This window comes from Oreochromis niloticus, linkage group LG16 (assembly GCF_001858045.2).
Source record: "Oreochromis niloticus isolate F11D_XX linkage group LG16, O_niloticus_UMD_NMBU, whole genome shotgun sequence".
NCBI classification, from domain to species: domain Eukaryota; kingdom Metazoa; phylum Chordata; class Actinopteri; order Cichliformes; family Cichlidae; genus Oreochromis; species Oreochromis niloticus.
Genome location: NC_031987.2, coordinates 2,858,121 through 2,884,963, shown reverse-complemented (window position 1 = coordinate 2,884,963; position 26,843 = coordinate 2,858,121). Strand labels below are relative to the sequence as shown.

At 41.8% G+C, this 26,843-nt stretch overlaps 1 protein-coding gene and 1 long non-coding RNA gene across 4 annotated transcripts in view; one reads left to right on the top strand and one right to left on the bottom strand.

The window, feature by feature from the left end:
* The first annotated feature begins 3,292 nt into the window (after positions 1-3,292).
* Positions 3,293-5,150, top strand: LOC109197644 (uncharacterized). The gene is made up of 3 exons (XR_002058747.2): positions 3,293-3,372; positions 3,583-3,687; positions 5,023-5,150. It is a non-coding gene; the product is annotated as an uncharacterized LOC109197644 (long non-coding RNA).
* A 2,514-nt stretch (positions 5,151-7,664) lies between these two features.
* LOC100695821 (neuropilin-2) overlaps positions 7,665-26,843 on the bottom strand; it is a 93,027-nt gene continuing 73,848 nt past the window's right edge. The window contains exons 14-18 of one of the 3 annotated variants that reach the window (XM_005450416.4): positions 25,349-25,617; positions 25,150-25,246; positions 23,517-23,549; positions 11,427-11,489; positions 7,665-10,695 (exon numbers count right to left, since the gene is read on the bottom strand). In XM_005450416.4, the coding sequence (XP_005450473.1) occupies positions 10,370-10,695; positions 11,427-11,489; positions 23,517-23,549; positions 25,150-25,246; positions 25,349-25,617 (788 nt within the window). In that variant the 3' untranslated portion in view covers positions 7,665-10,369. Of the gene's footprint in view, positions 10,696-11,426; positions 11,490-11,867; positions 18,525-23,516; positions 23,550-25,149; positions 25,247-25,348; positions 25,618-26,843 lie in introns of those variants that run through there. The other 2 variants (XM_005450418.4, XM_005450417.4) reach the window with 2 other exon arrangements.

The following is a 26,843-nucleotide window of genomic DNA, read 5'->3' as shown; positions in this document are numbered from 1 at the left end:
GTTTAATAATGTCAATACTCTAGAATTAAAGCTTAAAGTCTGTAGGATAAGTTATGTCTAAAGGCAGAGAATGGTTTGTGTTTTTTTCTGTACATCATTTTAAATCTGAGCAAGAAAAGAAAGCTCAATAACAGATTTAATTGGTGACATACTTAAACAGCCGTCTCTGCTCATTACTTAAGCATAACCTCGAGAGCTTTTTGCCTCACATCAGTGAAATTATATACTGTTTCAATGCACCGGCCACACACACAGTTTTTCATACGTAGAGCCGTGCAGACTTCCTCCAAGTGTTTATTTTAACAAACATAATCAGAGACAAACAGGTGAGTGTCCAGTGGGGGCACCCTTCCCCACCATACTGAGAACCAGAGCTAAACCAGAGTCTAATTTTGTGCAACATTGAAGCGAACACGCAGTGAGAGGCTGCTCAGTAGGAAGATCGAGTTTGATCCAACACATATTGACAGGTATGTGTGGGTACGAGCCTTTGCAGTGAGGTAAAGTTGGTTGTGTGGGTTAGGAGAGGAAGTACAAACACAGGCTGCTGGTGCCAACAACACCCCCTGAAACGCACACGCAGAAACACACAAACACACACGTATGCGCTCACACTTGTGCCACCTACCCAGATGAAAGAGTTGGCTCTGTGGCAGACCACTGCGCGGCCCTCTTGAGGGTTACTGCTGCTATTTCTGGGATAAGGAGTCAGCAGGCAGGCCTGTGTGTATTGTACAGCATGTTATTTTGCAGGCATTTGAGTATGTTCCATATCTGAGGAGAATGTGTGCGAGTGACTCCTGCTGCAATCACACTGAGGCTTGAGCTTCATTATTAAGTAAACACACACACAGACACACACACAGTCCTCCGAGGGGAGAAACCACAGCCTCGGATTGCTGAAGAGTCTTAATGTCAACAACTGCCTCTAAAAGCACAAGTGTTTGTGGCTGAGCAGCAGTTTAAGATAAGCCGAAGGCTACTGAACGGAAAGACTGATATCATCGCAGCAGAATGTGCTTGCTGTAATGGTGACTGATGGCACGTTCACGAATTAATCAAGAGGGATAAAAAATGAAATATGGAAGCAGCAGGTGAAGAAGACACTTGTGATAAAATGTTTCATAAGAGAAGCGATGCAGGAACGAGGGAGGCATGTTTGAGATGATTTACAGTAAGAGAGAAGCAAATGGTGGAAGACATGTTGGGAAAAAGCACAGGTGGTAAAGGAAGAAGAAGAATGATGCAATGAATGATGCGATCTGCAGTCATGGGGAAAAGAAATTACACAAAGAGCAGAGGCTTAATTTTAACAGCAAATCATAGTTTTAGTCATGATTTGGGCATCTAAATATTTTAGTTTTAGTTGACTAAATATCACGAGATCATATAGACTAAATCGAGTCTCAGACTGTCGTGTTTTATCAGTGAGTTGCTCCACACAGTCTGCAAAGTTTTCTTGAGATCATTTATGAAATGTGTCCATGTGTCTGCTCTTTCTTCCTCCCAAGCACTGACGTTTTGTCATGCTTTCGTGAGAAACGGGGATCTAATACTTTTCTGCACAAGGAGGCTACTTCTGATTGGCTCTTATCTCTCCAGAGTATTTTCATCTCATTTTCATTTGTTAATGAAAGTGTCAGCACATTTCGGCATAGTTTTCTGTCCTCGTGCGTTAGTTTTTGTTTAGTTATCTTGTTTTGATGAAACAGCTTATTGGTCAACTGGAAACCCTTCTAAACAAGTTCAGTCTTTTTCTACTTGTGCTGTCTTTGACCTTTAGCATGCTAACTGAGGTCTGTAGAGTCTGAGATGGAGCTCTGGGGTTTTTTCTCAGTTTCTCTGAGCAGTGCACGGTCTGACCTCCGGCTGAATTGGCTGGGACGTCCACTCCTGGGATCTTTAAGTCTGATGTCATCAGCCGTTTCTGGGTCCAAACTTCGCTTCAGGTCCCAAAGTCAAACGAACACTGCGGCATCACTGAGAGTTACAAACTGTCTAAATTCTTTCATCTGTAATAAAATGATCAGCGTTGCTGCTTTACTAGGTTTAACTATTAAGTTTAACATCCAGGCATCCATGAAAACAGAATTTATGAAGTCTAACGGAGTTAGAAGTTAGCAGGAAGTTAGCTCGCTAGCTTCCACCTAAACATGATATAGCATGTTCTGACTGAGAGATTTCTGAAACATTCAAACGTACAGCTCTGCTATCACTTCCAACATAAATGAAGACAGAAAACTAAACAGCAGTGACGTTTGTAGGGTTACTGAAGTTGGGCTAGCTGGTATATAATGATGTGCTACGTGATCGCTAGCGACACAGCTATGTTAGCATAGCATAAACACAGTGAAGCTGGAGGATGAACGCTAACTTTTTTCCACTCGATAAAAGTTAACGTGAGGGTTCCCGATGGTTAGGGACAAATGCAATCGCATGGCAGGATGCTGTAAACCAGCAGTCCCCAACCCCCGGGCCGGTCCGTGAGTCGTTTGGTGCCGGGCCGTGAGAGTTGCGGCTCAGGTGTGAAATTCATGGTTTTCAGGGTTTTTATCAGTTTTTAGCATTTTTATGGTTACTCTGTTTCCCTGGATCTTTTCCTGTGTGTTATTAATAAATCTTCTCTTATTTTTGGTACCAGTACTGGTTTTATTTTGTTATATTTATCCGCAACACCTTAAAGGCCGGTCTGTGAAAATATTGTCGGACGTAAACCGGTTCATGGCGCAAAAAAGGTTGGGGACCACTGCTGTAAACGGACCAAACTTCAGTCAGGAGAACAACTGAGATAATCCATCTACAACACGAGGTTAGTCTTTAACAAACTGCTGCATGGGCTGGGCTGTAGTTACACTGTAAGGTTTTAAAAACTGAGCTTTAAAATGAACAGTGGTAATAAAAACCGAGAGAGGCCGACAGTGATCAGATTAAATAGAACAAGATACAAAACATTAAAACATGTTAAAAACACAAGAGCCTTGTAGTTTGGACCAGGAAGCAGAGTTCACACGTCATCACTAAAAAGACCGGATCGGCAGCTGTTTTGAATGGTTTCCACTTGGGAATAATCTTTCTTACTGCACAACGATGGATTTTAACGGTTTATAAATGACCTTATAACCCTGATAAGATCGATGAGCAGCAACAGTTGCTTCTCTCAGATGTCTTTCCAAACTGCCAAAACATCTGCTTTCATCCAGGTGCCCACACTTACTGATGATCGATTAATTAGTACATGTGATTAGCATCACCTGGTTGCAGTCCAGGTGTACTTTGTTTTTGACTCACTGCTTCTGCATTTTAGCTTAGTTTTTGTTATAAAAGAGACATAAAGACAAAAAACATTTAATTCCACGCAACCAATTCACTCAGGTGAGTCGGTTTACTGCAACTTTTTAATTTGGCTACTTTTTCAGGCACACTTGCCAGCACCCGGCAGGAGGCCAAACAAATAAAAAGCCAGAAATCAGAAAGCAATAAACCTTATGCTGTGATTAGATTTACAGCAATCTTATTTGGACATGTGTAGCGAGGAAAAAAAAGAAAAGCTTTTGTCTGATGAAACATAATTTGATTTAGCAGCGTGCAGCCAGTGAGTTTGGGACATTAGCAGAGCAGGGTGCTGGAAGCTGCCAAGACCGTCTCACCCAGGCGCCCACCCAGGTGGGGAGGAATTGATTTTATATGGTAAAGAAAATATTTTGCACTTAACTTCCTTTCTGTCCACTACAAAATGACAAAATCTGATTTAGCAAGAGAGACTAAAGCATGCAAATCAGATTTCTACTGCATTGTTTTAAATATCCTTTTCTGTTCTGTCCACTCCTCTAAAAAATCATTGCAGCTTCATTCAGTCGATATGATAATCATATAAAGTGCAATGGAAATGATTATGTCTATAAATGAGAAGTTATTCTGAGGGCTATTAAGGGAACAGTTATAATACATGTTTTTATCTGCACTTCCAACAAAGCTGAAAAGGATAAATGTCCTTCTGCACAGTGCACATCGCTGCTCTGCACACACATAAGAATGCAAGCTCACGGGGCTTTGTGTGAGGTCGTAATACAGCCAAATATTGAACTATTTAATGCACCTTCTTTTTACTGATATGATTTTGTTTACTGGGGTTGTTGCTGCCGTGGTGGGTTAAGGGAAAATGTTCCCAAAGCCGCTGGATTTCTGCTCGTCCATTTGATCCTTGAGTATGGATTTATGCACGTAAGCAACCCGAGCCAACAGCTGGAACAGTTTTATGCAATGCAGAGTCGGTTCACCTAGCAGCTCAGTTTTACTGTCTTCTAGTAAAAACACAGACTTACTGTATTCACAGGGCTGCCAGTTGGCTGATGCATGCTATTCAGCACAGAAGAGAAAAAAGAAGAAGTTAGGTACCACTTGTGGGGCATCTGCCTCCATGACATCTAAATGCAAACGTATAAAAGCCAGAGACGGATATCCAGACTGAGCTTTGCTCTGTAATAGCACCAAACTTTAAAATAACATCTATTCTAAAGCTCTAATTAGTCTAAGACAAATTGGCTTGAAATTGGCTTTTTCTTTATTTTTTAAAAATAATTTGAGCACTATCAAACAATATCATATGAACATATTATTACTATTTAAAATGTTCTTTGTTCCCGCTTTCTTTGTCTGATTTATTGCCTTGCTATCAATCACCAGAACAGCTCCAGTTCCACTCATCCTGAAACTTTTGGTTGTGATCAAGAGAAACAAAACGATGAAACATGGAATATGTCGTGTGTGTGTGTGTGTGATCAGTGATTCGTGCTTCTGAGAGTTAAAATCTGTGTTAGTAGGTTACACTCTCAGCAAATGCCAACCACAAGAGACACGCCTGAAGTGTGAGTACAAAGTGTGTGTGTGTGTGTGTGAATCTACAGGCTTGCAGACGTTCACACTGGTGCACTTGAGCCTCTGTTCAAGAGTGTTCACTCGGTGCTCGTGCAGAAACTTTGACTCTTGTGTTCATGCGTGTGCTGTTGTGTGTTTTTATGTCAGCAGAAAGCGTGAGAACCAGGTCGGTCTCCTGAGAAGAAGAAAAACAGTGAAATGATGGAGTGATGAATAAATGAGGGCAGGAGCAATGAGAAGAAAGAAGAAGAAAAAGAAAATGCTGATGCCGACAGGTCAGTGGTAACGGCTCTCTGAGCTAATTAGATGAGGCTAAGAGCAAACTTCAGTCGTACTGCACAGAGTTACAGCCAATTAAAAACAGTATAAAGTGGAGCAGATGGTCAGGGATGTTGGGCAGTGCAGGAAAAATGGTTTTCCTATATTGGACCTTCTCTCACTGTGGTTTCACATAAACTGCTGGTGTGCTGCCTCCGTCTTGAATCTGGTGCTTTATGATGCGCGCGCGCGCACACACACACACACACACACACACACACACACACACACACACACACACACTCTTGTAATTGCACACAATCCATGCCGTGCCCAACTGTAAGGCAGTTATCCAAAACTGTTGTCACTTTGGGCCCATCAGTACTCTCGCTCTTAAGACAAATTATTTGAGTGGGAGACAAATTTCCCGCTGTGATCTTCCAGCTAGTCTCCATCAGGCGTGTGTGCTTTGGTGTGTGTGTGTGTGTTTTCATGGGTGCGTGTTAATTAGGAGCAAGCTTTCACGACTCGATTAAATGAAGAGAATCTTTGATCGTTCCTTCTTTGTCCTCTCACGGGTACAAACTCCAAAACACCCCTAAGACACAAAGAGTGTGAGGGTGGAGGAGCGAGTGGAGGTGAGGGCGAGGGGGAGCGTAGGAACCAGGAGAGGCAGGGCTGGTTTCTCTCGACAGTCTGTTGGCTCGTTCACGTGCTCACAGACGTCTGTGGTTCATAACACCTTCTGACCTCTGCGTCCTCTTCACTTCTCAGCAGCTCAGTTACTTTTGGTGAAGCTCAGCCCTGCTTTTGCTCCACTCATCCTGCTGCAGCACGTCCAACAAGTGGAGGTGTTCATACATAACAGCCAGCATTGCTCTGATCTGTCCATGGTGACCACTCAGTGATGTAATACCCAATAATAAAATGCATGTGAGCTAGTGAACGATCCATCTGCTGCAGCTGTGCCTAATAAAATTTAACAAATGTTAGCATAATATGCAAAATTAAACTTTAATAATGTCAAAATAGAGACCTTATTATTGTTGTTTTTACACCAGGAGTAACCACAGTTGGAGAGAAGGATGGAGAGCCAGGCTCCCAGCTGGAATGCTAATAATCTCTCTCAGGCTATCTGAATGATCTCTTAATATAAACTAGCTGCCCAGCAAATCATGACAAACTAGTTGAGTCCAGTATTTGTGTAACTTGGCTTCTCGACAGCCGCCTTTCTGCTGAGATGATTTCTGATGAGGCTTCAGTGAACAGCAGATGGATCAGCTGAAGGTCCAAATGCAGATCTCAGGTCCTTGCTGGTGTTTTCCTGTTTCTTAAGGACGTGACTTTTAGGTGCCTGAAAATATCATTTAAAATTTCTTCCTTGCTAAGATTTCTGGGTTTTATGTGTAGACAAAACACCAGTTCACCCCATCTCTTAGGTTGTTGTTTTTTTAATTCTCTGAATGATTCATAGTTCAGAGTTAATTGTCTTAACAAGCAAGTAGACATACTTTTGAAAATGCTCAGGCAGGAGGACTAGACTAAACATGAGTGGGGGTAAAAGCCAGTGCCCAAAGAAAAACTTTAACAGCCCTTCAGAAAGCCTGGACCAGCTCAAGACCAGTTTAAATGAGTCTGCATCCTTGGAAAAAGCAAAATACAGAGAATATAGAGACGCTGACTCAAGACTTTTGCACATGTGATGGAAATGTCTTTTTCCTGAGTCTACTGATGTTATGTATGTATACATATGTATATAAATAAAAAGTCAAAACACCAGACAACTTGTTATTTAGCCTTTATTAAATAATAATAATAATAATAATAATAATAATAATAATAATAATAATAACATTAAAAAAAGAAATTTTTCTGTACAAAGTCTACAAACAACAGTTTGAATAATCTGGCCAGTGCCGTAGGTTTGTGTTGATGTAGTGTACATATGTGTGTGTCTGTCATTAGTGTGTGTGTGTGTGTGTGTCCATCGAGACAGAAGAGGTAATACTATCTGGACTTCCAGAAGGAATGAGTGAGTAAAGTCACGCAGGAGGAGAGAGAACTTCATGAGTGTGTGTGTCTCATTGTTTCTATAGAAGTGTTGTAATATATTCTCTAGTCACTGCTTACAATTCATGTTTACTGTGTGTGTGTGTGTGTGTGTGTGTGTGTGTGTGTGTGTGACAGAGAGAGTAAGATATCAGTTGGGAGAGAGAGAGTGAGAGAGAGCAAGCAAGAGAGACATAATGAGAGAGCTCCAAGGCACTTGGAAAACAGTCCAATGAAAACACAGTTAGATGGACAGAAAACTCTCCGTCTCCCTCCATTGTTCCCTTTCTTCATCTCTCTTTCAACACCTTTTACTATTCCCTTCATCTTCTTTGTTTATTTTTCCTTAATAGTCCTCCTGGCTATATCGATGCGTGCCCTTTAAAGTGGAGAGGAGAGAGGAAGACAGAGAGAAAGAATGGGGGCTGCAGGCAAAGATTCACCGAGCGCGACACGTTTCACCCCCCCCCTCTTTCCTCTGCTCTTTGAGTTTACACTGTAGGAGACAACAATGTGATATTTCACAGATTCAAAAGAAAATCAAAACCTACTTCCTAGGATTAAAGTTTCATCTGTAGTAGAACGAGCACGGTGAAAGAAAGAGGCGGAGTTCAGCGTTTAGTCCTCCAGTCTGAAGTCATGTGTCTCTCTGTCCTCCTTACGCTCATCTTCTGTTTTACTTTGTTTGCTCTTTACTTTCACGTCTTTGGATACGCTCACATGCACAGAATAACTGGATTGGATATTAATTTGATCAAACTTGATTTAATGTTCCCAGTTAAAACTTTTTGGATGGATTTTCTTCTATTAAAAAATATTAATTATGCTCAGTAATTTCTTAATCCATACACAGAATAACACAGGTGAAGTTTGCATTAGAAAAATCTATACTTCCCCAAACTTCTCTCTGTCTGAACACAAAGTTTGCAGATATATTTAACATCAGCATGTTTTTGTTATGTTAATGATAAAGTAGAGCACTTTGGGGAATATTAAAGCCGTGCTCGAGTCGGCAGGACTCCAACCAAACATGGTTTCTTTTTTAGAAATGTCAAACTGTCCATTCTTTGTATTATTGTAAGTGATTCAGTTAGATATATTCACTTGCAGCACATTCATAAATGATTAAACTTGTGATAAAAGCTGCATCTTTATCCTGCTTTTCACTTGCTGCATCACAAATTAAAACCTGTGTTTTTTGTAAAATTTGCATGTTTACCTGCTTTTTCTTTTGCAGTCTCGCCACATGTTTTGCCTTATTACTGCCACCAATAACATTTCTTTATTTTGTGACTCAATTGCGTGCATGAAATACAAACAAAATAGAAACACAACAGCAGAAACACACCTGGGATGCTATCAGCAGTCGAAGATACCTTTAAGAAAGGTAAGAAAGGCTCAGTTTGGGCTAAATGATCGATTGCTTAGTTTTTTTTTTTGAATAACATGTTTGGCACTTGCATGTAAGCACAACCATTTATTTGTCTTTGCCTCGGTCTTCCTCTCTACCTGTGTGTGTGTGTGTGTGTGTGTGTGTGTGTGTGCCTCCTCCTGTTTATCAGTCTCTCCAGCAGCACTGGCCCTCCTCGATGGCTGTCCTCCGATACAGCGTATACTGTAGTTAGCTTAAGGCTCGATTGTGTGTCCAAAAAAGTCGACGGTGCGATTTCCGTTCTCCTCCTGTAGTCTTTCTTCGTCTTTCATCTTTGAGCGGCCTTTGTTTAGAAGGGTAAAGTTAAGAGTGGTGGATAAGCGGCGTGACGATTCATCACTCTTAATCCCCGCAGCCCTACCGTGCACATACACAGCTCTTTGGCAATCCATAGGTTGCAATAAAACAATCACTGACATTTTGTTCACACAGTGTCTGTCCATCATTTGGGCATCATACAGTTTGGAAAGCAAAAAAATATAGATATATACCAAAAACAAACTCTAGAATACTGAATCTAAAGCACGACTCCATAACAGCATGTTAGATTTTGATAAACCTCTGATTTTCTGCCTTACTTTATCTTTCCTCTACTCTTTGTAAAGACTCATAATCTGTAATGGAAAATGTGCCAAAATAGCTAGTAAAGGACTGAAAGAACACTTAAGACCGTGGAGTCCAACACAATGCTAAAATAAAAGGCTAAAAAATGGCATAAGAGCTCTACAGGGCGGCTACGAACTGAAGCTGGCTTTTCTTTACCTTTTTTTTTTCCCCAAAGAGACACAAGTCTAAAACAGAACAAAAACAGTCACCATTACTCTTCTATGCCACTGGTTTCACGAAGCGCAGACCGAGGGCAGACAAAGGAGCGAGCGAGCGCCACATGGCAGGCTAATGGACGTTAAAAACTCACAGAACTCATATCTAAAACTTTCAGAAACAAACCAAAAAAAAGAAAAGAAAATGTCCTTTTTCATACTCCTTTCCTTCTTTGCCATTAGAAATCTAGATCATTTGAGTTGTGTGGTTCATATCTTTTTAAACTTTTTTTTGGGTGGGGGTGGGGGGTGGGGGTTAGGCATTCACTTGATATGTGTTGATTTCAGTCAAAAATGACCCACTGAACCGACCCACTGGTGCCCTGTGGAACATGCTTCTGCTGTTCGAGCTGAAGTTTCACGTCTGCGTCAGTCACGAGGGCGGATCATCAAATTCCTTTCTTCATCAAGAATCCCAAGAATACCAACACTTTAGCCAAACAGCCCAGACTGTGCTGCCATTTGTAGTCCAAATGTCTAGATTGTCACAGTTGCTGTAGTCCATTCTTCTCGATGTCATCCCAGTGGCTCGTGGGTAATATTCAATGGTAGATCGATCATTAATACTCTTTTTTTTTTTCATTCCTTCATTCAATCACAGGCTTTTAGAATCGAGCAGGCTCTCTCCTGCAGGCAGAGGAGAAAATGAACTATAGGCGGGGGGAGACGGGGGTCACATGTTCCCCTAGTTTAGGCCTCGTAGCTTGTAGGGGAGATAAAGATCACAAGTTCCCACTGGCACATAGACAGTCGGGGAAACTCCGGGTTGACCCCGTTAGACATCAGAGCAAGGGGTAGCGGGGCATTAGGTAGGGGACACGGGGGTCGAGATTACAGATAGTGCTTCGTTTTCGTATTGTCTGAGAACAAGATGACTTTTGCGGGGGCTCGCGTCTTCCCCCACCATCACTCTCCAGAGTTCTCCTCTGTGTCCTCATGCCTCTGAGCAGCACCTCTGCTGGTTCATCTTAACTTTATGCTTGATCCCATCGTACAGCTCAAAGTTGTAGTTCTCCAGTGTCGTGGAGGAGCGCGAGGAGAGCCCGCTGTAGGAGCACGTGCAGTAGAGGAGGAATCCCGCACACACCGCTCCCAGCAGGACGCCTAACGAGCTCATCACGATGATGGTGAGGAGGATCGGGTCGAGCGTGTACAGCCAGGCGTTATCCTTGTCCTTCTCTGACACCAAGGTGACGGAGGGGGGGTCCATGTTGGAGGAGGGGGTGGAGAAGGAGGATGGCCACCCTGGGAACACATAGTCTGGAGAGAAAATAGGAAATCTTAGCAAGCTGATGTATTCAAGATCACAGTTGTTATTGATTAGCAACTTTGGAAAACGTAATGCAATTAATTACTCTAAAGGTACGATCTGGTGCATGTGGTGAGCGCTGAAGTGTGCACTCCTACTTAGTAAGGCAATCGGGCTAATCCGAATAATGAATGTGTACACACGAACGAGCCAATCCGCAATTAAGTGCTGCATTTGGAGTGTTTTATGGAAGAACACACTGCAGACAAGCAGGAAAGCTGTAAACAGACAGTAAACAGACTTGTTTAGCGAGCTAAAAGCCGAGTACTCTCGTCTTGTTTCTGTCAAGGGGCTGAAAGAAACAAGGAGCAGTGGGCACACACACACATGTAATCTGTGATTGTTACAGACAGATGTTTTTCTCGGTGCCCAGAAGGAAGCTGTCTGTCTCACTTTGTCTGCCGTGGAACATGAAAGAGGAGGAGGACGAGGAAGAACGCACACCATATGCACACGCAGACATGCACTTTTGCCAGCTCGCTCACACTCGTCTCCTTTCTTTGCACACACAGCAGAGATTGTCTGTCACCGTTGCCACGGGCTCTTTTCTGGAGGAATCACAAGTGAGCGAGGAGCCATAGGCATGCCTGTCCTTAAAGAGCAATTTCACTTGTCTTTGGGTGAGACTTGTAAAACAGCCAGTATAGCCCGAGGCTGCGAGGAGAGAGGAGGATAACCTCACCTTCGTTGATGGGGGGCTTGTGGTTGAAAACAGGATCTTTTTCGAAATCTATTGGCCTGGGATCTGTTAAAGAGACAGAAAGAATAACAGTATTAATCTAAACCGTCTGGAGCTACTCGAGAGTCCCGCCGCGATAACGTCGCTCCGTGTCTGCGCTGCATTTGTAGATGGGTATCAAACAGCTCAAAGAGTTTAAACTTTCTGAGGAGATCAGGGAAGAAAGCTCCTCCAAACTGTTTTGTTCCGCGCTCGGTCTATCAGCGAAAAACAACATCCAGTCTTACTGAACTCTTCTCCCAGACTACCTGCGTAAAGCCAGCAACTTCCATTATGTGATAAGCATCAGTGCTCTTTTTTTATTTGCTTAGAAATGAAAAGAAAGTCGAGAGGAAAGACGCGAGTGGAGGCTGAACTTTAAAAAAACGAAGACACACAAAACAGTTTCATAGAAAAATATTACCTTTATTACCTTCACAGTCACCACAATCTATTTTCTTTTTATTCCAAGACCGTGAAATTCAACAAGCTAAAATACCACTTTAAATGTTTGAGGCAGGCCAGAGTGCAAGGCTTTGGAGGTTTAGAGGGCTCAATTCTTCTTCAGTTTTATTCAAGGAAATTGACATTACAGTCCCCAGAAATAAATGGAGCAATATGTGAGCAGCTGATAATCATTTACTGCCGGGGCAGAGGAATCAAAAACACATTATGAAGTGAAACTGTAATAGATATTCAGAAGATAAAAGGTGAAAAACTAATTTAGAACATATGAAAAAAAGACACAGAGCTTCATTTCCTCAATTAGATAAAGTCGTTCGTCGGTGAGACAGTTTTGGCATCTTGCGATTACACCTTCAACAAACTGCATTTACAAACTTTGCATATTTTCTTCAAAGCTTACAGAGAGATGACACCTGCTGCACTATTCACTCATGAATATTGTAGAACTGAGTTTAAATGAAAGACGTGGACGAAAACGGTTTTCTAAAAATTGATTTTCAAACCCAATTAGAGAACAAACTAAAGGAATTAACCAAATTTTAATTTCGTTTCAAATATTAAAATGACAAACAAATCCTATGCTAATTGAGTGTATTCAATTAAGCGAACAGTGGAGCGTTTCTAAATGTAGTTATTTGACTGACATCAATATTTAATGTCCTCAAAGTGCATGACATTGAAAGACAACCATCAAATCTTGACAGAGGCAGAGAAAGTGCACAAAAGCAATATAACAACAATGTGGCTTAGACCAGGGATGAAGAAGTTTACAGCCTCAAGGCTGATTTTATTCAGGCGGAGCGAGTGAACTAAATTCAGCTTCATCTGAGGCCGTGTTTCAAAATGATCAAGCCTCTCTGCTTCCAACAGATTTACAGAAGAAACATTTAATTCATTAAGAAATAAAAAACAAAGCTATACACTAAAGTAAGATAAAATCTCAACGTGTGGTTGTATCTAAATTTACAATCAAGCTGAAAGCATGAAAGGTTGCAAAACTAAAAAGTGATTAAAGAGAGCGTCGGCAGCAGACTTTAATGAATTAATACTCTCGTGTAATTAGATGTAGAAACAGTGCAGTTATTCGGAAGTTAATGAACCCGGTAGCCGTGCTGTAATTATGTTTTAAAGGTTCCTACTGAAATGCAAAAGACGACACGTCTGTAAATCTGCTGCCTGACTGCAGACCCTCCACGCTCTAAATTCTCCTTTTTCACTGCAAGCATTGACAAAACATTAAATCACTTAAAGAAAGATAAGAAGAAAAAATCAGGATAAAAACCAGAGGTTTGGACGCTCTTTGGATGACTGCTGAACGCTTTCTAATGATCCTGGCTGAAAGCCCTCGGGCGAGGATCCTGAGAAGAATCATCACATGGATCTGAAAGGAGATTAAAACTCCCCGTAGCCCCATTTTATCTCCCTTCTCCAATTAGTAAAGAGAAAAATAAAAAAGGATCTTTTTTATTCAGGAAGAGACAGGGATGGCTCTTTGGCACCATTCGCTGTTCCAGAGGGGCCCGAGGACCTCTTAGAGTGCTTGTACGATAATATTTCCACAGGAGGAGGAGGAAAGAGAGAAAAAATAGAGATGGCCTCAGGGCTAGAAATGCTTACCGCAGGGCTTTATGAATGCAATCAGCTCCATTATCTAATTAGAAATATTAAAAGGCTTCAAAGTAGTCTGTGATGGAGAAGGGAGGGAGAGGGAGGGAGGGAGGCTGATTTAAAAGGGCCGCATGAAAAGACGCCAGAAACTTGCAAAAAGTTTGATAGAGAGTGAGAGAGAGAGCGCAAGGGAAAAGTGCACGGGTAGCACAACATAAATACACCCGTATATCATTCCTCTATTTGAATCCAGCCCCACATTGATTGGGTTATGGCACAAGGCTGCTAGAATGAGTCATATAATGTGTAAATCATATGCGAGTCGATTGATATGGAAGGGAGAGTGGCTCGGCACACTGAAAATGGATATGCAAGCACAAAATAAGTAAAATACTTGTTGACTAAGGCACAAAACAGCATTTTATAAGATGCAGCATGATGAAATAAGTCAATATGGGGAATATCTGCAATGTGGAAAAAAATGCATGAAACAATGATTTAGATAACGGTGTTTTGAGAGCTTGCTGCAAATCTGGGTTCTTGGCTAATAGAGGTCTGCGGTGGTTAGATGGCGTTTGCTCGTCTGTGCGTGTGTGTGTGTGTGTGTGTGTGTGTGTGCAGTGCATATGTGAGGCTTCATCACGCTGTCTATTCTGCCAAAAGACTTCTTTCATCTGCTTTTGTGTTTGAAACAACCTGCCCTCCTCCGTCTATTCTCTCTCTCCTTCAATCCAAACCCCAACCTGCCTCCCTGTTAGCCTCCCTCTTAGAGTAAAAGAAAGATCTATCTTTAGAAAGTATAGAGAGCATTTTTTCTTTTACTTCTTTCATCTCCCTCCATCTCTGGGCACATTCTTTGGAGAAAAAGGGGGCTCGCTTAATGGGCCCTTCTCCTCTGAGAGATTTTGCTCCCCTCCATTTCTGCCTCTCATTTTCTCTCCTGTGTTTTTCACTGGGAGGATTTGCAATGAAGGGAAGGAGTAGAACAGGAACAAGTGGGTTTTGATAAAAAGGCTCAGGGATTTGGGCATGAACAAAATGATGTAGGGGGGTAGAGATGCTGTGAAGTCCACTCTGATACATCGTCAACTTCACAATCTAGATAGATTTTTTCTGACATCATGTGAACATTCTTCATAAAACATGTTAATACTTTAGATTTGCTTTATTATGCGCTCCTATCTTATTCAAACTAGAAGCTTTAAAACAGCTTTCAAAGCTTTCAAAACACTAAATGACACCGAATATTTTTTTTCATCTCAGTGTGCAGAATCAATATAATTTTTAGTCAGCAAGTATAAAAACAACCATTGTGTGACTAGTGTACACCAGCAACACAGAAAGGATAGAAAGAACATTACTCAACTTATGAAAAGATTCACAGTAAATGTAAGTAAATTAAGAAGAAAAGTGCTAATGTTCTCTACACTGCAAAAACATGAAACCGCTAATCAGAAATGCATCATGTTACACTTGCTGATTAAATATTCAATCAAACTTATAAAAGCAGTCCTGTTAAAATGCCAAGTAAGACCAAGATAAAACATTCAATCCATTTCAATGTTGTTTATATTCAAACAATAGTCACATAGTCAAAAATAAAGACCTACAATAATACAGAGAAAACCCCAACAATCAGACATCCCCTATAACCAAGCACCTGGCGACAGTGGGAAGGAAAAACTCCCTTTACACAGGAAGAAACCACCGGCAGCACCAGGCTCGGGGATGGGCGGGGCCATCTGTCGTGACCGTTTGGGGGTGAGAGCTTTCAATTTAAAAACAAACTGAAAATGTTTCGGAGGGAATAAATAAATAAATAAATAATGAAATAATGTGGTTGCACGTCCTTTTGTAACAGGGGTTATGGTTGCATACAACCTCTGCATCCTTCACTTCTTCCATAAGCATGTGGGAAAATGTTCTACGGTCTGAACTCTGTGGCCACAGTCCAAAAACTGCCCATCACCAAAACAGACCCAGTGTGAAGCACGGTGGTGGCAGCATCATGGTTTGGAGCTGTTTTTCTTCAGCTGGCACTGGGGAACTTAAATAAATGGTAGTCAAGGTGCAGGAAATAAAGAACAGTCTAAAATACCAATCAACGTTGGTGCGAAACCTTCAGGCGTCTGCTAGAACGTTCTAGATCGATATGAATTTCACCAAGTCATCAAAAATATCGTCACCAGAAGAGTTGAACCCAAAGGAAACCTGTGGGGTGACCTGAGGAGGGCTGTGCACAGGCGATACCCTCACAACCTGACAGATTTGGAGAGGGTCAATAATGTTGATTTACGATGTGCCATGCTGACAGAATGCTACCCCCAAAAGACTAAATGCTGTGGGATGCAACCAGCTTACTTTAAATGTGAGATTTCCCTCCTTTTAATGATTTTAGTTTGTTTTTCATGTGAACTGTACAGGATAAACTGTCGGTCACATTAAAGATGGAAAATGTTGGAAATTAATTATCTCGGTCTCAATAAAACCTGAAATTTTAACAGGTGTGTCGATTTTTTATATCCACTACACAGACCATCACTGCAGTGACAGATGCCGATTAGGGGTGTAACAGTTCAGAATTGCGATAGATCCACGGCCTCGTTCGTTAGACCTCAGCGACGCCGCGCTCTCATCTTGTTATTGATACGATACTGAGATCATGTAAAAGTTAAGTGCATCAACTCAGTGCAAGACTGTAAATACAGATGGACCCGGAGGATTACGTGACAGCCATGGCAGACAGACACAGGGATCTCCTGCTAACTGCAGGGTCACGTCTGGCACATTAGCCAGGCTTTGCTATAAAATCCACAGTTTACATGAGCGTCTGTTTACTGGAGCATTTTTGTGTTAGTATAAACAGCATGCGTTTGCAAATATGGGATGAATATTAGCAGCTGACAGATAGATTTGGTAACTTGCATCCTGTAACGATGTGCTAATTAGACATGACTTTGTAGTGCTTATGATAGTCATGTGGAGCTGATAATACCTGGTTAAAAGCAGGTTAGTGTGGGGACAGCTGTTACCTACAGGAGAGGATTAGGCCCACTGAAGATGAAAAAGTGACGACCCAAAAGTATTTTCTTCAGTGGCCTAATCCTCCCGTCCAGTGATGTCCTGTGAAGGTAGGTAATCGTGTCAAAAACATGTTTCCTGCTTTTTCTCGTTAATTCAAAAGAAACATGAACTGTACCGTGGATCTGGAGAATCGTTACACCCCTAACAGAAAACACATAAATAAAAAGTTACAGTGTTGCTGCACTAGAATCAGTCTGCAGTCTTTAAGCAGATAAATGATTTTCCAAAAGGCTTCAGTTAGTAAAATGCTCTTTATCAAAGCACGTTTGGTCTCATTTATTGGACTGGATACCAGTGTTCGATGTGTTAGAAACAAAAAAAGCATTGGTAATTATGTGCAGAAAATAAAGACTTTAAGATTGTTGTATTTGCAGAGATTTAAGAAAAACAATATTCCACATTCAAATGATGCACGATAGTACTTCTTTTCTTTTTGTTTCATTCACCCAACCTAATGTGTGCAAGACATACACGGGTGTTTAGTTTGAACATTTACAGACAGGCATCAGAGTATCCATGAGATCCAGGCAACAAACTGTAGAGTAAAACTGCATCCATTCAGACTCTTACTGGACACCGAGGCACTACCTCATATCGGAGGTTATAGGTTTAAAGCACATTTTTTAAAAAGGCATATCCAGAATGTAATGAAAAACACACTCAAAGTAACATGTGAGACTTGAAAATCTCAGAAGTGTCCGTGCATATATTGGTGCGCGTGTTTCAGCTGATGTGATGCGACGTAAGCCGTCTCAGAGCTGCAGGGTGGATGTGCAGCTGTCTATCTGTCACAGCTGGACGGGCAACACTAATTCTTCCTTTCTTCCTGTTTTTTTGTTATTAATCTGTCTCTGTCACTATCTCAGTCTTGCAAACACACGTGGGCAAATAAAATTGGGCTTCATTCAGTCCTGGAGAAGCAGCCATCACTCTTAATGCTGCACACAAACACAGCGTGTCTTTTCTACCTGTGTGTAAATCCTTCCTCTGTCTGACGGGTATCTGGAGACAGGCAATGTCCAAGCTGCAGATCAGAGCGGGGCAGACAGACAGATCCTGCTCTGACATTTATTGAAGGTGGGGGATATGCTGTTACAACCCTGACATTGTACGCTGCATGTAAATGCAGTGTGTTGTCCAAGGGCTGTTATTCATACTACCTTTACTGTGATTTACTGTGGTCATAATCCAGCTCGCTTTCAGGGTTCAGGTGTAGAAGCCAGTATACGCTCGACATAAAAAAAAACCGCCCTACAGTGTCGTTATCAGGCCCTCTTCAGCCATCAGAAATACAACCGAAGCTCTGTCACCTGCTCTTCAGGGGTACAGTTTAATGTCAGGACTTCTTTCTACCAGTTTAGTGTACGCCGATCAGTTAATTAGATCAGTCATCAGCAACGTGCACTGGAGTGCCTCTGTGCAGATCCTCATCAGTGAAGAGTGGTGATTATGCTGAATACGGCTTCTTTTCGCACCCCTTGATCGCTTCATTTGAAAAACATACTATTAATTCAGATGGGCCTTTTCAACACTGGGAGTCGTAGCTGTCATCTTTCTCCAGTGATATGGTGAGCATGGGTTCCAGACTCGGCCCGGTGTTCGGGTTCAGGTTGTTTTGGTTAGGGCTATGGATCAGATTACAGCCTGGGTTTTGGCTCTGGTACCAGTTTTGGCGACCTTGCTGATATGGCAGTTGGTTGTTGCGGTACGTCACCGAATGATGATGACTACTGCTGGTCTTCTTGGTCGCCCAGTGGTACCGGTGGCAGCACAGTATCACCAGCACGGTTATACTGACCAGCACCAAGAGAGCACCGCCTCCCGCCAACACATAGTACCAGAAGGCAGGGACTGGCTGCACCACCACTGTGTCTACTGTGGGCTCCATTCCAGATATGGCACCCCCTGGAGGGCAGGAGGACACATTACTGGTTTGCTCAGTAGATGAGCAAGGCAGGCATGCAGACTGCATTAAAGAGTTCAGATTTAGAGATCTACGTTCACTTCACCCCTGTCAGAGTGAGTAAGCATGGCAGGTCTGTCAAGCTCTGAGCGTCTCCGCACAGTGAAGCAGTAAAACGGACACTTTTCTTTTAAACATTATAACTTCGAACTGCAACACTAACATGCTTGGCTAACTTTCCTATTAATAATAACGAGTTTTATTTAAGGCAAACACACTTTGTTCTGGTAATAAACCAGTAATAAACGTATGCTAATAGTCGTTTATGTTAGAAAAGGCTTAAATTCTCCTTATCTTAATTGATAATATTAACACTAAAATGACTGTTTAGTTGGACTCTAATTTGTGGTTTCATTCCTAATTCTACTTGGACAGAATTTTCCACCAGGATCCTGAAAAGGTTTCCAAATGTGGCTGAAATACCTGCTTTAAAAAAGATGGCAGCATTTGATATCTTCTTTATTTGCACGTCTTTCACATCTATAATTAAGGTGTGAAAATCCAGACTGTTTGTAAGGGGAAATTTAGCTTATTATATACATATTTAAAATGTGTTTTGCAGCACTTTAGAAGAATTAATTACAAAAACAGGAAGCATTCAAAGTCTTCTGAGGACTGAAGCAGAACATTTTTGCTTATTCAGCTTTAATTAGAGCTAATTTATTATAGCGCTTGCCTAAAATCATTGTAAACTTGGAGAGAACAAAGAGCTTGACAGACCTAACAACAGAAGCAGGGGTCATTTACTCTACAGGGCAGTGTGCTCAAACTCTCGTGCCTCGCTGCTATTTAAAGGTAAGAAAATAAATCAGGCAAAAACCACTTTAGCTTTAACATTTTGCTGTGTGTTAATATTTAAACAACCAATTAAAGGCTTCATTTCTTATAAATTACTTAACTTACTGTAACTCTTCTCTCTCTTTTTTTGATTTATGCAAACATCACAAGCATTAGCTGCACATTGACACGCAAAGGCCCATGCCATGCGTTCAGATTGGATCAGAGAATGCAAAGCCTTGATTATGCAGTGCCTGGGTGACTTGAACAAAGGGCGGGGAGTGTTAAGTGGGTGTATTTGCTAGGATGCGGCATTTTTATCGGGGCAAGATCAGACAGAAGTTGAGTGCAGAGAGAAAGAGATGGAGAGGGAGAGGGGGAAATTACAGGGGCAGAGAGGGATAAGAAAGAAGGCATTATTGGAGGAAAGAATGGAGTGAAATAGAGAGGGGTGGTAGAAAGTGAGAGGAGAGAGGGTGCAAGGGTGGGGAAGAGAAGGCAGAGCGCTAATCCTGCCATGATATCTTTAATCCTGCATTAAAGGGTTTGTCTGAAAGTTCAATACTCTGTCAACTTGCAGTGAAAGAAACCCGCTGAGAGAGAGGTTATAGAAGAGAGAGAGAGAGAAAGGAAAGGGGGGAGAATAAAGGAAAGATGGTGCATGAGCAAGAAAGACAGAAAGGAAAAAAGAGGAAATAGAACTGAGGCGAGCGAGGACTAGATGGGATGAGAGAGAAGGAGAAAAAAAGAGCTGAAATAAGAGATGGAGGAGAGTTGCAAAGCAGGATACAAAACCTCACGGAACCAGTAAGCTTAATTTAGTCTTTTTTTGAAGTTCAGACGCACTCTTTAAGGGTTTAAAATTGGCTGTGATTGTAAAGCTGCGCTGCAAGGAGAGTCTTCCCACCGGTGGATTAACTGACAAATAATTTCCAGGGCTGAAAAAGTTGACCGTTACTTTGCTTTTTGAGGTAGCAAAGGGGAACCGCTGCTAAAGCTAAAACGTGTAGCTTTCAAGGGATGTTTGGTAACTAGAACTTCTGAATCACTTAATTAGCATCAAAGCCGGCCTCTCACTTCACACAAAAACCAGCGTAAGACCCTGTTCTCTGTGTATGAGTGTGTGTGCAATAACCAGCCTATAGCTTTCAAGAGACACTTTCAAATGTTTCTCCGAGTGTCATCTTAACATCAAACTTTTTCTAAATATATATTTTTATGTTGCGTTTTAATCCACTGGGAAGATTTTATAGTAAAAAACTTGCAGTCTGTCTGGACTATAATGTGTAATGAAGCCCTACGAAATTAAATATGAGTGCTGCCAAATCAGCATCTGACCAAATGCAATTTGTCACCATCGCCCCTTCTGTTCCTGAGTTATGGTTGCCGTGTAATGACCACAAAAGTGTTTTTGCACAACAGTATGATGTCACAGTGAAGCTGACCTTTGTCCTTTTGGATATAAAGTATCGCCGCTTTGTCATTTTATCCCATTAGACCTTTGTGTGAAATTTTGTAATAATTAGCATGTGACCTCTGAAGTCATGGCCAAAAGCTTGGTTTGTAAGGTGATCTTGACCTTTGACCACCAACATATAATCAGTTAACCTTTGAGTTCAAGACACAAATTTGAGGTATCAAATCACCGGACTGGCACAGATGGACAACCTGACAGCGCCTTGCACCGCGGCGTCGCCTGCACGGAGCCAACTGAGGCGTTTCACTGTGGCTCAGTTTGTGTCTAGGAAAATTGCTGGTTGCTTATGCAGCACCCACTTGATTGCACAGGTCACCTGGCAGGGGGCAACCAATCAAACAATCACTGACTGTCACTACGATGACTTGTAGCGACTGCAGTCACAAGTTTGCTGATATTTGCTGTTTTATTTATGAATGCAGACAGATTGCCAACACATTGCAATCTGAGTCAGCCTCCACTGATGAGCACAACTTGTCTGCAATATGTGTCTTTGCATTAGGGACTCGACTCAACTGGCTGCCATCTGGTTATATTTGACTTGTGTATCTTTTTAAAAGGTTGCCGATGCCGTCCTGCAGCAACTACGTCACTGTGCATGGAGGAATTTCTGTTTTTCTCAGTTTCTTTCTGGATGCTGTATATGTAAACAACAACAGCTTATGTCGTCACAGGTGATCACTGTGATCATCTGTATTATCACAAACAGATTTAATGTAAATGCCGACTCAGTCTTATTATTGTTTTTTTCACCATCTTCATGCACTAAAGTTTCTTTGAAGATGGCATCTGACTGCCGGTGGTCTCACAGCTGGTAACAGTTTCAAAGGTAACAAGACTGTAAGTTCATATAGTAACAGTTTCCTGGTTTCCTGTTTTCTTTAGTGTGGAGTTAAAATCAATTTAGAAATTCCGATTAAGCCTTCGTCACTCAAAATCTGGTTTCTGCCTCCTTTTAACACAAGCTTTCCATGAGAGCATGAATATTTCTCATGGTCGACTTTAAAACTGTCAAAAACAACTACGCTTTGTTTGTGTCACATCGAGACACTAAGAAGAATAAACGACACCTGAGGTGTAACTTTATCTGCTCACCCAGAGAGAAACCCTAAAGGGGCTGAGATCACTTCTTAGAAGGAGAAATTTAATCCGTCTTTCTGGGGGTCAGGATCAAGAAACATGGTGTTTGTCAGAACCAGCAGCGTTGTCATGCTGGGAGTCACATGACAGTTTAAGATAAAGCGAGGATTAGGTCAAATACTCGGTATGAGTCAGGTGATGTGAGTTTTCTGAATTTGTCTCCTGGGTTTCACTGGTGCTTGTATGGCTTTGTGTTTTCATTCAGCTGAATGTGCCGGACAACAAGAAGTGCTTCTCAGAGTTCACACTATGAACACACACACACACACACACACACACACACACACACACACACACACACACACACACACACACACACACACACAAACAGAAATATTTGAGGAAACTAGCCAAATGAAAGCAGAGTCCTCCGGGTTAAGCCTCAGCCTTCCATGAACCAAATCACCAGAAAGTCTTTATATACTCCAAGTGGTTTTTTTAGCACGAGGTAGAATTTGAAGTCCAGTTTCTATATGCAAGTCTTCAAAGAGACCAGTATGTGTATTTTGTGGGCGTCTAAACAAAAGCACAAACAGCCCCTGGTTTAGGTCCCAACCCACACTTTGAAAACAAGAGATCCAGTAGCACAATCACTCTAAGACTTTTTATCTTTTTTCAGACTGGCCTATTTCTGGATGAATGAGAGGGGAAAAAAGCAAAGTTGGGTATGATCTGCTCTGCATTTCATGTAAGTGGGATCGGGGACCAGAGGAGAGGGGACGGCAGGGAGAAGAAAGTGAAGGACATAATGAAAAAGGAAAGACAAAATGAGGCGTAGATGAGTGTGGACCAGGAGCAGCTGGATGTGCAGGGAAAGAGGATGCTTAGCTGTTGACAGTGAATCAGGATAAAGGAAAATATGATGGGAAAGACTGATTATAAAGACAAATATGGATGGACTGATAAATAGCTCTGTAATTTCACTGACACCAAAGAAACAGACCAGAAGGAGCGATTCAACCCCGACCCCGTGATTTAACCTTTAACCCTACATCATCTGATAAATCGTTTATGGTATAAAATGAAACACAACATTAAAACAACCTGAGTAAGAATTAAAAACTGTAACACATTTGGTTCAGTGCACTGCTCACATTACAAACACCCTCTGTTACAGCTGCACATTGTCAAGTGTTACTGTTGCAGTATGTATTCATGTGCATCTTTGTTTAAGTGAAGGCAAAAAATCTATTTTTACACAAAAAAACTAGAAAATCGAGTGTTTCAGCCCAGCATGCAAGGAGTCATGCTGGAAAAATGCAGTGGATCCGTCCTGCATGTGCAAACTTGTCCCCTCACAAGCCCACTCCACTCTGGTTTTGTACATGTGCTACTAAAAGAAGTACTGCAGGTGTGCAGTGACGCACAGTAATACCTCAAACTTTAGCCCCTACCTAGTTAACAGTGTGTGCTGTGGAAGCCTGTATGGTAATAAGGCACTAACAGGGTTTGCAGTGCTGCGAGCTGAGCTAAGCAACAAGCAGGAAGCACAGACATCTTTTGGCACAGGAAGTACAAATGCACGTGAAGTCGAACTTACTTTTCAGGCCAGGAAGTAAAGCATGCAAAGGCTCTGGAAAAGAAAGGAAAACAAATGTTAGTGAAGGTAAGTTAGATGATGAGCAAGAGTAAATGTGAAAGGATATGTGCCGCCCATTAAACCTGGCGTTGGAAGCTTCCTTCACAATATGAAATACAATAAAATAACAATAGATGTCCTCAGCTTATATTATATATGATTACATTTCTACGGTGCTGATAGTTTTAATGACTGTCAACACAAATGTTTTTTAATAGAGTTGCAAAATTGCACCGCAGTCCTGGTTAAGGCGTTTGTAACTCAATAAAGCTTTGTCGAGTTCAGAGGTAGTTTAGGACTCCAAAGGCCCATATATCCTTCAGGATGACAGTTATTTTTACAAAATGGAAAGAAAATAAAGAGAGCCAGACAAGAGGGAGGGAAGAGGGAAAGTGGCTCTTGTTATGTCTGTCATTTTTCACCTTCTCTTTGCTTTATCATTCTCCCTCTTTCTCCGATTGCTCTTTTTTTAAAAGTTTTTTTTCTACAGCGTTTTCATCCTCTTTCTTTCCTTTGGGATTTTAACGGCAGAAGAAAAAGATAGACGGAAAACAGGGTGAAAAGGGTGAGGGGCAGAGTGACGAGAAGGGAAATTGAGGAATGAAGAGGAAGGGTGGAGGTAAGTTAAGGGGTCGTGGGAAGACGGACTGAATTTCACTGCTGTTTATTATTTGCTGGAGGACGTGACATCTTTTATGGAAGTGAGAAAGAGTGACAGAACGGAAAAAGAAGGGAAAACTAGTTACAGCACAGATAAAGAAGCAGTAGTGTGAAAATAAAATGATGGAAAGCCCAAGTGACTTGACTCTAGCGTCTTTGACTCACAGAAACATTTGACTCAAAGGTGTACTAATGTACTACAGTACTAAAGGCAAATATATTCTGACTGGTCCTAAACTCAAGCTTGAAAAATCCCCATAATACAACTCATTTCTGTCTTTAAATCTGTGCTTTTTATAATAAAAACAAAGTTGTTTCTGAACCAAGGCTCACATACATTTTTGTGAAATCAGGAAATATGAAGGACTTCAAACTTAACCCAGCGTGTCGAGTGCATGGAAATTTGCCCTTTTTTCTCTGCAAAGCAAATTGTTACAAGTGAGCCGACAGCAGTCGCTGATAGCAGCCTCATTGGTTAACTACTGTCTCTCTGCTCCACAGTAGAGAGTCTCTCCAGTAATCAAGCACAAGCACGCACGTTATTTTCAGTGCTCGACTGCAGAGACTGAATGGAAGATAATACTGGAGATGGATAAAGTGAGAGCAAATGAAGAAACGGCAGGATGGGGTGGTACAGGGAAAGACTGAAGGAGATAGTGGGAGATATAATAAAAGATAGTGAAGGATCCATGCCCAAAGGGCAGTTGTGACCTACTTTCTTTTTTTGCGCTTCACTTTTTTGATGTGTGTGTGTGTGTGTGTGTGTGTGTGTGTAAACGAGAAATATTATGATTTTTTCTCCCCCATCACTCTCGCTCTCTGGCGAAAACACAGAATAAATGTTCCGGTGTGAAGCAGGGAGAGAGTGATAGCTGACAGATGGAAACACTGACCAGCATTTTAATGAAGGTGCCAACAGGTGAATGGGACTTACGTGCACACTGCTCCAGGTCAGCGCTGCTGCTCATGTGGATGTTGTCTATTCTGATGTGTCCTCTTGTCGGGTGTTCAAAAAACCCCTCAAACACCACCTACACCAGAGAAGGTGACATACAGGTGATTGCAGCTCAGCTTATGTGTTAGCTTCTTAATTCAGGGATTCATAAACACGCTAACACTCAGCAGTCACCAACCTGATATTCTCTGGGGCTTCGAGGCAGGATGGTGCGCCCCTCTTTCCAGTGACTGCCCTGGTCACCTTTTAATGCCCATAACAGGGTCTCTCCCTGGTCGCTGTCCCTCAGCAGGACCCTCAGGCTGCCCTGTGCCTCTCCCTGGAGCTGGTAGTAGAACTGGAGGCAGAGCGGGCCTTGCTCTGGCCCCACTTCGGGGCTCAGCAGCCGGGCTTTCTTGCGCAGGGTGTGGCTTCCGGCATCGAGGTGAAGGTAGTTCCCTGAAAAATCTGAAAGAGGCCAAAAAGTTGTGCTGGTTATGATACCGATGTAAACTCAGTAATTCATTTCACACTAATGGGTTGTAATAAAAGATAAATTAGCAGCCTTTAAACTGACACATCATTACTCTTCTTAGCACGAGGAAGTAAACATGACACCACACGCATGGCTTTCTGCGTGCTATTTGCATTTTATTCATTAACTGGATCTCAGTTTAATGTATTTTATGATTTGTGACGGTGCTGTGTAGTAATGCAGCAGGATGTGGTTGTTTACAGTTTAAGGCATTACTGCCATCATTCTGTGGTATGGGGCTTAACTGCAAATGAGACTGCCATTTCATCATGGCTGCTAATGGCTATGGATACAAATGAACACACACACACATGCACACAGCTCTAGACTAAACAGCCCTAATCATTCTGAATGCTGACACCTCATTCTGCTGCTCTCCATGTTTTTGCTACACTTAGTCAGCACAGCCATCGTACCGACGCCGTCACGATGCCTGTGCATGTGTGGTGTGTATCTGCGTGTGACTGCTTCCTCTACACACATTCACTCACTCAGGGTTTCTTTTTCAAATTCACCTTCTTTCTCTGCACTCGACCCAAAGACGGGATAGAAAGATGAGGAGAAAGCAAAGAGGCTGAAGGGAAGAGAGAATAAGAAAATAACAAAGAGTGAGAGAAAAAAGGCTGCGCTATAGTGTTTTCCTCCCATTCTGAACACAAGCATAATCATTAGCTTGCTGCTGTGTTTGGCTGTTTGTCTACTATGGCTGGAGAGTAAAAGCTTCGGTGGAGCTGCAAATAGCCTTTTTATCGACAGCCCAACACTGTGTGTGACACTTCTCGAGGAGAGATGGAGAAGAAAAAAGGGTAAAAAAACCACTAAAATAATATCTATCTATCTATCATCAATATATCTATCCATCCATCTATTCATCCATCCATCCATCCATCCGTCTATTCATCCATCCATCCATCCATCTATTCATCCATCCATCTATCTATCTATCATCAATATATCTATCCATCCGTCTATTCATCTATCATCCATCCATCCATCCATCCATCCGTCTATTCATCCATCCATCCATCTGTGTATTCATCCATCCATCCATCCGTCTATCTATCTATCTATCTATCTATCTATCTATCTATCTATCTATCTATCATCAATATATCTATCCATCCATCTATTTATCCATCCATCCGTCTATTCATCCATC